This window comes from Dipodomys ordii, unplaced genomic scaffold, assembly GCF_000151885.1.
Source record: "Dipodomys ordii isolate 6190 unplaced genomic scaffold, Dord_2.0 Scaffold167, whole genome shotgun sequence".
Taxonomy (NCBI): Eukaryota; Metazoa; Chordata; class Mammalia; order Rodentia; family Heteromyidae; genus Dipodomys; species Dipodomys ordii.
The window spans coordinates 2,247,714-2,260,519 of NW_012267383.1; the positions used below are offsets into that span (position 1 = coordinate 2,247,714).

Below are 12,806 nucleotides of genomic sequence, written 5' to 3' on the forward strand. Positions count from 1 at the left end.
AACTTCCAACTCCATTATGATTTTACGGCCTCACTGTGTTATATAGGTGGTTTGTCACTGACTGAAACACAACCTTCACCTTGTACTTTCCACCGCATATCCAAACAGACACCTCTGGGAGACTGAATGTTATGTTTTGTTTGCCGTTACATCTCTAGCACTCAGCAGTGGTACTGTCATGGAAACTGCTTGGGAAGTGAAAATTGGAGGATTACAGTCCTGACTGACAAGGCAAATGTGAAAAATCCTATTTGAAAAATAACAAAAAGGGTAGCAAATAAGCAAAAAGGGTGCGTAGCCTGGCTCAAGTGATAGAGTACCTGCCTACAAAATGTTCAAATCCTAGTACTGCTAAAAGTACAGTGTCTGATACATTCAGAAGTCAAACATATATGCTTAATGATTGTTCCAACTTTAAAATAGGAAAAATAAAAACATTTTCAACAAGAGACTTCTCTATATTTTTAGTTTCTATAGTTCTGTTTCATTTTCATTTGGACTTATGTGGGCAAAATGTCCATTTTATACCGATGCTAAAATATATCAGCATATTCTAGACCTATGTAGAAAAGTTTCAAATTAATAAAATATTAGTCCTTATGCAAAAACACAGAACACAGAAAATTTTGATCTATAACAAATTGTGAAAGTTTTGATTTTTCAACAAATTTTCTAAGTAACAAAATGTATATGAACATTTAGATAATTTAAAGCACATTTTAAAATAAAGTTGCTAATTTTATAGTGTAAATTAGTCTGATTATTTAAATAATGTTATGACCTACTAGGTTTACACTTCAGATTAAAGCTTTCCCAAGAATATAAATGAACTTTTATAGTACTTTCATTTTTGTGTGTGCTGGTACTGAGGCTTCAACTAAGGGCTGGCTTTTTTGCTCAAGGCTGGCACTGTACCACCTAAGCCACACTTCCACTTCCAGCTTTTCGCTAGTTAACTGGATATAAGAGGCTTCTTAACTTTCCCACCTGGGCTGACTTCACACTAGGACCCCCAGCTCTCACCCTCTTGTGTAGCTAGGATTGTAGATGTGAGCCATTGGCACTTGGATTATGATTTTTTTTTGGGGGGGGGTCTGGTCTTGGGGCCTGAACTCTGGGCCTGGGCACTGTCTCTCAGCTCTTCAGCTCAAGGCTAGCGCTCTACCACTTGAGCCACAATGCCACTTCCGGCTTTTTTTCTTTTTGCTTATGTGGTACTGGGGAATCGAACCCAGGGCCTCATGCATGCAAGGCAAGCACTCTACCACTGAGCCACCTTCCTAGCCCCGGATTATAATTTTTTTTTGCTTTTGTTCTTAATTTAGCAGGAAGAAGCTTCATTATTGTGTGTTTTTCCATTAGTAAATGACTCTGTTTAGAACCTCTAGTTTAGACTTGTATTTCAGAATTTCAACAACTATTTCCGGAGGCATGCTAATATTCTACTGACACCGATGGGAACTGCAATTGTGAGAGACACTGAGGACATAATAACAGCATATGCTGTGGACATAAAATCTATCAATATTTTTTCTCCTTTTCTTTAGGACCTCAACTAATAGTCAACTAAAACATTTTTGTGTGGCCTGGTATTATATTTTACAGACACATTGGTATGTTTATATCCAGTGAGATTTTATCAAAATTTCCTTACTATTTATGACATTTTTGTCTTAAATTTTGAAGTCAGATGTAGAATAAAATCCTTTTTTTAGCCTATTAGTTATGTGATGCTGGTCACCTTATTAAAATTTATTGACTCACCAATTCGTACTGACATTACCTCACAGTTGTTTTTGAAAAGAAATTAGAAAAACAGCACATGGAAGGGCCCTACTATAGTATTTGGCACATAATGAGTGATAAATTGGGGTTCCTAACCATAAATTTTAAGTAAATATTTCCTGGTCAGTATCTTCCATTTCTGATTGACTTCTATTAATCAAAATGTACTTACCGAATGACTTGTGATATATTTTTCCTCAATATTCTGAAGAACAAGAATAGATAATTTAGGTGGGTGCTGGTGGCTCAAGCTTCTCAGGAGGCTGAGATCTGAGGATCATGGTTCAAAAAGCCAGCCCAGGTAGGAAAGCACATAAGACTCTTATCTCCAATTCACCACTAGAAAACCAGAAGTGGCGCTGTGGCTCAAAGTGGCAGAGTGTTAGCCTTGAGTGAAAGAGCTCAGGGACAGTGCCTAGGCCCTAAGTTCAAGTCCAATGACGTACACACCCACACAAAAAGAGTAGTCTGTTGATGTTGCTACTTTATTTTTTTAATTGGCATTGATTGGCACAGCAGTATGTGTTTATATTTTTCTTAGGACATCTTTTTTAAAGTAAGTAAATGACAAGTTTGCTTGAATCCAACTGGATCTGAAACTGTTACAGTGTAAGATTTACTGTGAAGATAGTTTTATAAGCTGGCTTGGTTCTGAAATTTCCGCACAAATGTTGCAGGATAAAGTGTGATTAAATGCTCCGGTGAAGACGCCTACAGCATCCTGAGCTTTATTCTTCATTTACTATAATTACTCAATGCTACTTTCGCTTTTCACACTGAGGTGTCATCTTGGGTGACAATAGAATTTGTTTGTAATTGTTTTATCTCCGGGACCCAGCTACATGGTTGATCTATATAAAACATGCAAAACTGTTTCATGTTCTTGTAGAATACCAGAAAACGAAACGTATTCTGAATAAAAAAATGAATAAATGGCATAAGATATTTGATATATCATGGCAAATACCTACATTAAATGTCATTACCTACTGACTTATCTATAATGAACCATTGGATTTGATTTTCTTTTACATTCTGCCACTATTTTGATGGTTCATGTTCTGCACTAAGTTCTGTCCTCACTATATATAAAGTTCTGAACAAACACTCAGAATGTTTTAAAATTTGGCTGCATGTATTAACAACCTCAAATATCTTATTTTAAACCATTTGGGTCCAACACTTTACATTCTTTTCCAAGAATCTAGTTATTTAACCTACTTTAGAAAAAAATTGCATTTTAGAAACTGGCTTTAAATTATATTACAGTATTAATCTATTAATAAAATAATACTTTCAACAGCTCTAATTCAACTCTTTCTAAAGCACACCATCTAGGTGTGCATGCCCGCTTATGGCATGCTGAATTTCACTGAAGAAACATACTAATTTTTAAGAGATGAGGAAATTGTGGCTGACATCAATAGTTTATAAAATGCAGAGTTTGCATTCAACCTAATATTGAGCTCCAGATAATTCTAGAAGAGGAGCTCCCATCCTAGAATAATTAAAATGGCACCATTGACTGATGGGGTTTGTTGCATGAATTACATTCTTTTTGCATCTTTAATAACCAAGTGCCAATCATCTTCACAGCAAATTACTGTGTGTGTGGGGGGGGGTGTGCATGCACTCACCCACACACGCGCACATGCACGTGTGCTGGTCTTGAGGCTTGCACTGAGGGTCTGGGTACTGTCCCTTTGGTTTTTGTTTTTTGTTTTTTACTTAAGGCTGGTACTCTACCATTGGAGCCATAGCTTTTTGCCGGCTAATTGGAGATAATCTCATGGACATTTCTGACTGGGCTGGCTTTGAACCACAATCCTCAGATCTCAGCCTCCTGAATTCTGAACAGATAGCAAGCATGAGCCATGAGCAACTGGCTCTATTTATGACTTCTAAATGCATCTATTACCAACTTTCTTATAAACTCTGACTAAGTATTCATTGCCCAAAACACTCTGATCTTAATATTCCAAAGGCAGTATGAACCCAACAGTTCAAAACAAAATTTTCAACACTAACACAGTGCTGTGTCTTCAATTCCATTCCACAATGTTGCCAAAACCAAACATCTGGGCACTATCCAAAAGAAATTACTCAAATATATAAATAGGTATTTATATATTTCTACGTTCATATATATATGTAAATAATCTCCTTTGTGGATCAATATCTACTGTCTGTCCAACTGTCACACAAATTCTCTGGTTTCTGCTCTTTAATTTCATTCAAAACCACCAAAATCTCCATTCCCACTCAGGCACTTCAGCCTGGGCCACCAACATTCTCCCTTGTATAAATAAAATAGCATGCTTAACTGATTTATGTGCTTCTCATTGCCCCCCCCATTAATTTCATTTTATGTGGTAACACAGTAATATTTGTAAATGCAAGTATAGACACAGATCACGTCCCTGTGTATTTTAGTGGCATTCACTTTCCTGCCAGACAATGTGAAAGATTGTCCACTCGAACCCTTCCTTGGGCACAAAATATTTATATTCTCTCAACTGAAGAATTTTTTCTTTTTTAAACTCAGGACCTTGCACTTGCTAGTCAGGTGCTTTAACCACTGGAGCCCAACCCATGTTGCTTTCATCATTTTCTTGAATTTTTGGGTCATCTTACTACTCATCTCCAAAGTAGTTCAGATCATTGGTGTGAGTCACTACATTGGGCTTGCTGGTTGAGAAGGGGGTCTCACTAACTTTTGCCGAGGCTGGTATTGAATCATAATCCTCCCAATTTTACCTTACAAGTAGCTGGGATTACAGGCTTGTACTACGGTGCCCAGCCCACTCAAATGAAGAACTCTGAATTTAGTATTACATCCTCTTCTCACAGTTCAAACCACATGTAACCCCATGAATCTCGACAGAACTCATATTTGGTTCATTAATTCTTCCACACTGAATACAAAGGACCCCTAGTCCCTTGAACTGACTTGCATATTTATTATTCCACTTTGAATTGTTACACCATTTTGAAATTATATTCTTTGTCACTAATGCTTACTAAAAGGATACTGGGCCTTTGTCTCTGGCTCCTGGCACACAGGTTCTAAAACCCTTGGGATTCCCAGTGACCAGAATTTCTTCACTGTGCTAGTAACAGGGCTGGTGACTAGGGGCTCCTAGAGTACTTCAGATGAAATTGGAGGCTGGCCAGAAAGACAAAGCAAGAATAGAGGTAAATACCTGCTCACCATCCCCAGGGACACCGCTATAGAAGGGAGAGAGCTATGGGCTGCATCAAGCGCTCTATCAACCACTCCTAAGTTAAACCTTGGAGCAGCTTCCTGCTTGAACACAGCAATGTGCATGAGGGTGGTATGCCCACAGCCTGCATGGAAGCCACCTATCCCTTCCTCCTACCAGTTTGTCTTTGGCATTTCTTCTATCTGGCTGTTCTTGATCAATGCCCTGTATAAGAAACCAGTAAAAGCAAGCATGGCCTGTGGGCCCTTCTAGCTAATGATCAGGCTTTGAAGGGGACAGCAATTAGACCACTAACTTTGCAGCCAGGCCAAACAGAAATATGGGTACCCCTGCGGTAATCCTACCACTGGAGGTAGGCAGGGAGGAAGGGAGGAAGGGAAGAGAGAAAACTTTAGCATTGAGTTGAGTTGTAGAACATTTGCTATGTCCAAAAAGGTAGAGAACAGATTCTTGGTGGGAAAAGCCCCGAATATTTCAAAAGTGTAAGTTAAAACACTAGGAGAGACTTAAAAAACAAAAACAAATATTCATATGGTAATGATGTCAAAACATCCTTAAAAATGTAAAATATCTTTGAAATCAACCTCCAAGGGACCATTCAGCTTATTTGAGACTATGCACTAACAAATGATTTGGCTCTCAATTTTCTATAGATAGGAAGCAGTCTGAGAAATAGTATCATTTTCAATAACATGTTGAACATAACCAAGATACTGAAAAATTAAAAAAAAACAAACAACTCTACAAGACCAAACAAGTCACCAATCAATTCTGCTAGAGCAGATGAATCTCTGTCTGAGAGATTTCAGAGTTGCTAACATGCCAAAACCCCGTGCCTCATTCCCTCTCCACTGTTCCTGTTTTGAGTGAGTGTTTATCTACCTTTATCTTAGTGTATATTAAGATAAACGGGAGGTAAATGTTCATGCACAGTGCAGCATATCCAGTCAAGGCCTGTTTCTCCCAGAGATCCTGGACTTGGAAGCTGAAGGCCTTCAGATTTTCTCCTCTGACACTGACCCTGTGATTTTTTTCCTCTGCAATCAGGACTTCAAGTACATGGTACCCAAAAGCAAGAATGTGGTACATTTATGACAATCACCAAATATTTCCTGCTTTCTCCCTTCCATGGTCATGGTATCTTAGTACCTAGCTTTATGAAGAAATGGGCACTTTCACAGCAAGGTACTGGTGGCTCATGCCTATAATCTTAACTACTTAGGAGGCTGAGATCTGAAAGTTGTAGTTCAAAGTCAGGCCAATCCATGAGACTCATCTCCAATTGACTAGTAAACTACTGAAAATGGAGATATGGCTCAAGTGGTAAAACACCAACCTTGAGCAAAAAAACCTAAAAGTGATCACCCAGACCCCAGTACTAGCACATGTGCACAAACACAAATACACACAAATATACTTCTGCTGTCTAAATAGACCCTATCTTGACTAATATATGCCTTATGTTGTTTCAAAATTCTATGAACTTAATTCTATTATTTTTCTGTTTATAAAGGTATGTACTTACCTCTGACTACCAAATCTTTCATCATCCAAAATAGTACAATTGTTACACTAAATTTCTAATTTCCCTATGCATTATTTCTAAGTTATTTGTTAAGTGGATACTTAAAAATGTATAATAGAACCAATTACAATTGTGAGAGTGAGCTAGCATATTCATAAATATCTATGTACTTAAGTTTATATACTAATGTAGTCCATACATATTTATGTGTGTGTGCATGTATGTCAATATGTACATATGTATATTCCCCCTTTGTAACAGGCACGAAGTTGCAGCTATCTTAAGGGTAGAGAAAGGGACAGAAGCAAAGTGAAAATCAGTGATGGATGCACTCTCATTACCTGAGCATTTAGCAACTCCTCACACCTGCGTGCCTGCTTCTCAATAGCAGAGATGTACTGTTTCTCAATACTTTCTACCTGTTGCTTCACTGAAGACTGCAGTAATCCCTAAAAACAAGCAAAAAAAAAAAACACACACACACATAAAACTTAGGAATCTGCTGTTGGCATGGGGAATTTTTTGACAGTTGTGCATATTTGAACCATAGCAGTTCTGTATTACCAAGCATGTATTTGTGAGTAGAAAGACATATTTATATATCACACTCATTCAGTTCTAAGGTTTAGGTTTTCCTAATGCCAAGATTGTGGAGTATTTTTGGCTCAGATATTCCTTCCACACACCTTCTCCTTTAAAAAACAAACAAACAAAACAAAGGCCAGTCACAGAAAATGATAAAGAGAACGAGTAGTTCTGGTTCAATATAAATTCAGTTCAATGAAGACCACCCAGGACAAGGAACATATGAAAATAGCTTGAAAAAGAGAGAGACAGAAAAAGAGAAAGAGAGACAGAGAGAAAAGAAATAGAAAAAAAAAGCCAGACATATTTTGCCGACTGACAAAACTCCACATCCTCTCGGCAGATGGCAATACCCCATGGGCCAAGCATGTGCTCTAAGACCACAAGTCAAGTAAAAGCAGATGGCACCTCTGAGCAACTTCAAACATGAACCACTGCCCCCCCAGGAGGGGCGCACCCCTAATGTTAAAGGTATAAGTAAAGTGGGTGAGTCAGGATCTCAAGGATTATGCATAAAAAAGCAATAAAGCTTGAGACTAGACAAACTTAATTGAATACTGTGAATCCTAGGACCCAACCAAGTTCAACATAAAGATGCCATCATAGTACTTAGAACAGTGGTCTTCTCACATGCTCACTGGAGAGGTTTAGACTATTATTATCTTTATGTTTTTCCTTTTTAGCTTTATTTATGTTATACTGACATGTTTTCAATAATATCTTACATGCTTTTCATAAATCCTACATCATTTAAATATATATTCAACTGTATACACAAGAAATTCTGTAAGCAAACATTCTATTTTTAAAGGTCTATCTGGTTAATAAATGACTCAAATCAAAATCATAAGTTAAAACAGACACATCTTATAGAAAGCAGGCCTGCAGCCACATTCACCAACCAAGGAAAATAAGCCAAACAAATCTCTTCATCTTTGTTGTGAAAATAGATTTACTCTATTGGAAGTGACATGTATTAAGATGCTAAATAAATAAGCATGTATTTTATAAAAAGACAGAAATGTTTTTAAATCTTTGGATCAGTTTGAATTCTCAAAAAATTCACTTTCTTTTTCATTGCAAGATTACCAGATAATAATATTCATACTCTAGGAAGCACTGCTGAGACTTAGCTGCCAATCAATACATAAAGTTCTATCTGAGGTTTAACCCAAATATAAAGTTATGAACAGAAGACACATCTCAATTCTCAATTTATCTCTAAAGGTTCTAGAGTTGACTAATTTCCATTAAGAACCCAAAGTTAATCCTCTTACATTGTGACTAAATAATAAAACTCTCCTCTCTCTCTCTCCTTTACTCATTGAGTTCTGCCTAACATTGAGTATAAATCACCTTTTCTTGGAAATCATGCACCAGTTATATGGAAGGCTCCTATCAGAGGAAGGAAAGAGATGCCTACGTGGGCCTAGGATCTCCCCACCTACATAGAGACTATTAAATAAAATGAGTACAGTACAGAAGAGTTTAGGATTGAAAGTAAATGGTAAGACAGAAAGGTGCCAGGTGCTACAAGACCTCATATACCACAAGAAGGCATACTAAACATGGGGACACTTGTGCCCTACAAAACAAATAAGTCACTTCCCCAAACTGTCTTTTCCTTCTTAGTATGAACCATTAGGGATGAGCTTACAAATATATGCTGATAAAGACTATACTTTCAGGGATCATTTCCATAGTTCGTTACAAATATATACTGATAACAGTCACCTGTTTTTACGGCTTTCTCTATTACTCATTACAGAACCCTATATTTACTTTACAAAGTACTTGCCCTGAAACATCTCCTAATTTTAGTTTAAAAATAAACATTAGCATTAGCTTTCACATTTCCTAGTTTGTTTTCCTCTGTAATTTTCTCTACAGACACAAAAGACACAATGAAGCTTAGGCTTCTTCAACAGTATAAAAAGACAATGAAAGAAATGTCTCCTCTCTAATCAACTGTAAATTTCTTTTAGCACACAGGGAACACATCAATTAAAAGATTTCTACTGGGCATGGGTGGCTTATGCCTGTAATCCCAGCTACTCAGGAAACTGAGGTCTGAGGGTCTCCATTCAAAACCAGCTGGGGCAGACAAATCTGAGACTCTTATCTCCAATAAAAACCTGGAAGAGGAGGTTGAGTCCAGAGTCAGAGTGCCAGAGTTGAGGGAAAAACAAAGGGGCGGTACCCAGGCCCCGAGTTCATGGCCCAGTACCAGCACGCACGCACGGGTGCATGCACACTCACACAAATCAGAGAGGTGATATAAAAGTCAGAGGTACTGTAAAAGTCTTGTTATTCTTTGGGACAGACTTCAATCTGTATTTAAGGCATTCTACCATAGTTCCCAGTTCAAGTTTAAGCTCATGGTTTCTGGCTACCCAGCCTGACAGAATAGGCGTGGCTTAAGTGGTAGAGCACTATTTTTGAGCACAAAAGCTCAGGGACAGCATCTAGGCCCTGAGTTCAAGCCCTGAAACTAGCTTTAAAAACAAAAAAAAAAAAGTGTACACCAGATGTCTTAGGAGAGATAATAATAGATATGATCCAATTTCTTTTTTAGAAACACAGGCCAGAAACTATTACTGAACTTTTGGAACTGAATGATGAAACCAAGGTTTCTCTCTTCCCTTTTCCTTCATTAAAATAATAATAATAACAGAAATAAGCAAGGTCTGGCTGAGATTGCTGGAAATGTATAGCTATACAGATCTCAAGCACTTGCAAAGGACACAGAAAATCTCAGGTTTTTCTATGAACTTCAGTAATAGTTCAGTGTTACTATGCAATTTAAAAAGAAAAATGTGAAAGTTTGGGGTGTAGATCTAAACATGGAAATTCAATATCGTCTAGCCATTGCTATAAAGTACTTTGGAAGCCAGGAATGCCAAAGAAAATCTCCAGGACAGAGGGAATTATTCCTGCTGGCCTGGTGGGGATGAGATTCTAGAAACATAAGAGCTGTTACCTCAAACACCACAAAAGTCTCCCAGTGAAAATTTGTTTTGTGCCATGGACAACACATTAAAATTAAGACGTTTCTAAAATTAAGTACAGCAGAGAGCCTCTGCATGCCTTCCTTCCAGAAACTTCGACCTTCTGAAAAGCTGCCACATGCAAAGGCGGCCTCTCCCTCGAATGCCACGGCATTTTGTCCTTGTGACTTGAGTCAGAGAGAGTTTTGGTTACAAAGAGAAAAAAAAAGAAAGGGAAAAAAAATTCTAACTGGAACAACCTCCTCATAATCCTTCAAAGGATTAAATAGAGTACCTGCTTATTAATACAGAAAAAGAAATACACATGTCAATTTCTCAAATAATCAGAAAGCCCTGGAAGGAAGACACATTTGGCAGCAGACAGCAAAGCTGGCTTCACTATCCAGGACAGAGATTTCCAAGGAAGGGGGTACTATGCTGAATGGGCCTGCATGAAGGCCCAGTGACCTGGCTTGTATTTCAACACTTCCTGCTGTTTATATGCCTTTGATCCAAGCCTGGGCTTCTTTGTGTCTCTGATTTCTCACTGAATAAGTACAGAGAAAAACAGAGCTGCTTCTCAGGCAGTAAAGAAGAAATTCTAAAATCATAATAACACGTTATTTCTTCACATAGGGAATGATATTTTGAAAAAGGATTGTCCTAAAAACTTACTTTTTTTTTTTTTCCTTGCTGATCCTGGGGCTTGAACTCAGGGCCTGGACACTGTCACTTAGTGTCTTCACTCAAGGCTGATGCTTTACCACTTAAGCCACACATCTACTTCTGGCTTTTTGGCGGTTAATTGTAGATGAGTCTCCTGCCTGGGCTGGCCTTGAATCATGATCCTCAGATCTCAGCCTCTAGAGCAGCTAGGACTACAGGCATGAGTACCTGACAACAACTTCTGATTTTCTGTTGTTGTTGTTGGTCAGTCTTGAACTCTGGGGCTGGGCACTGTCTCTGAGCTCTTCAGCTCAAGGCAAGCACTCTACCACTTGACCACAGTGCCACTTCTGGTTTTTCCTTGTGGTTAACTGGAGTCTCATGCCTGTCCAGGCTGGCTTTGAACCAGGATCCTCAGATCTCAGCCTCCTTAGTAGCTAGGATTATAGGCATGAGACACAGGCACCTGGCTGCCACTTGATTTTTAAGACTTAAATTCCTCCCCTTTTCCTTTTTTGGGGCATGGGAGGTGTTTATGAAATTCATGCTCTGTGGATTCAAGTTGGGATCAACATAGCTTTTCTTAGTTACTCAAGACCATTAAAATATAGCCCTTAAAATTACTCATCAAATATAGATCTCAAAGAAGAGAAATGAACTTTCCCTTACCCTGAAAAGCTATCAGCTATGAGAGGGAGATCAGAGGTTTGAACTCTAGGCCTAAGGGCTCAAGGCTGGCACTCTACCACTTGAGTCACAGCTCCATTTCTGGCTTTTTGGGTGGCTAATTGGGGAAAAGAATCTCACAGACTTTCCTGTCTGATCTGTCTTCAAAGAATGATCCTTAGATCTCAACCTCCAGAGTAGCTAGGATTGTAGGTGTGAACCACCACTGCTCAGTTCACAATTAATTACTAACTCAATGAATATTACAATGGAATATATTAGCCTTTCCAGAGTGCCCTGACTCAGACTTAAACAGACACATGTACGATGAGTCTTCACATGGAACCTTTTTTTCATTCCTATAAAGCAGCTTGACAATCAACCCACTACAAATCAGAAGTGCAGACATTTTAGACAAATAACTATTTCTAAGGCACAAGTTCTCGCCCAGTGCCAGTGGTTCAGTCCTGTAATCCTAGTTACTCAGAAAGTTGAGATATGAGGATTGTGGTTCAAAGGCAGCCAACTCAGATAAATGCAAGAGATTTATTAACTGGAAAAAAGCCAGAAATGGAGCTGTGACTTGGTGATAGAGTGCTCAAGACTTTGAGCAAAAAAGGGAATTAGTGTGAGACCCTGAGTTCAAGTCCTAGAATCAGTCAGCACGCATGCATGCACGCGTGCGCGAGCGTGCACGCGCGCGCACACACACACACACAGAGCCACAATTTTATCAGTTCATTTTCTCTACCAGAAAAAGCTACAATAGTAGCCTGACAGTAATTATCTAACTGGTGGCTAATGAATACATGAGTGTATAACACAAATATATCAATTATTCCACTAGTCTAAGTAATGCTTTTCAGTCACTTTTGAGAACTGAAAATACCTGAGTCTAGACAGACCTTGTCAATGATTTTATTACTGGAAAAATGAAAGAGTATGGGCTGCATAGATGATCTAGCACATTGATCATAATCCTACTACATAAACTCTCTTCCAGTGTTAGTATCAGGGATTGAAATTTCTCAGGAAGCTTAGATAACAGGAAAATAAACACTTTCAACTCCATCAAAGCATGTCAAACTGATAAAGGCTAATAAAGACAATATCATCAGTTATGGATTTATAGACTTTAGAAGACACAAGAGAGTAAGCTGATTGTCTGTGATAATAAGTATAAATCAATGATTAACCATACCCAGACAGAATAAGACATTGATAAAAAATGTTCAGTTGTAAACATTATACATAAATATTAATCTAAAAGAGGAATCCATAACATCTCAAGCATGTTTTATAGGGCAAAAACTTGCTAAAGGGGAAAAGACAGGTTTACTATGTCTTAGGAAATACCTAGCAAACTCT

At 38.2% G+C, this 12,806-nt stretch overlaps 1 protein-coding gene across 6 annotated transcripts in view; it reads right to left on the reverse strand.

Annotated features, from left to right (window-relative positions):
* Nucleotides 1-12,806, reverse strand: part of Ccdc91 (coiled-coil domain containing 91) — a 179,445-nt gene that overhangs the window by 81,870 nt on the left and 84,769 nt on the right. For 4 of the 6 annotated variants that reach the window (XM_013033428.1, XM_013033430.1, XM_013033431.1 and 1 more), the window contains one exon: nucleotides 6,876-6,983. The exons of the other annotated variants lie outside the window; for them this stretch is intronic. In XM_013033428.1, coding sequence (XP_012888882.1) covers nucleotides 6,876-6,983 — 108 coding nt within the window. The remainder of the gene's footprint in view (nucleotides 1-6,875; nucleotides 6,984-12,806) is intronic. 6 annotated transcript variants of the gene reach the window in all.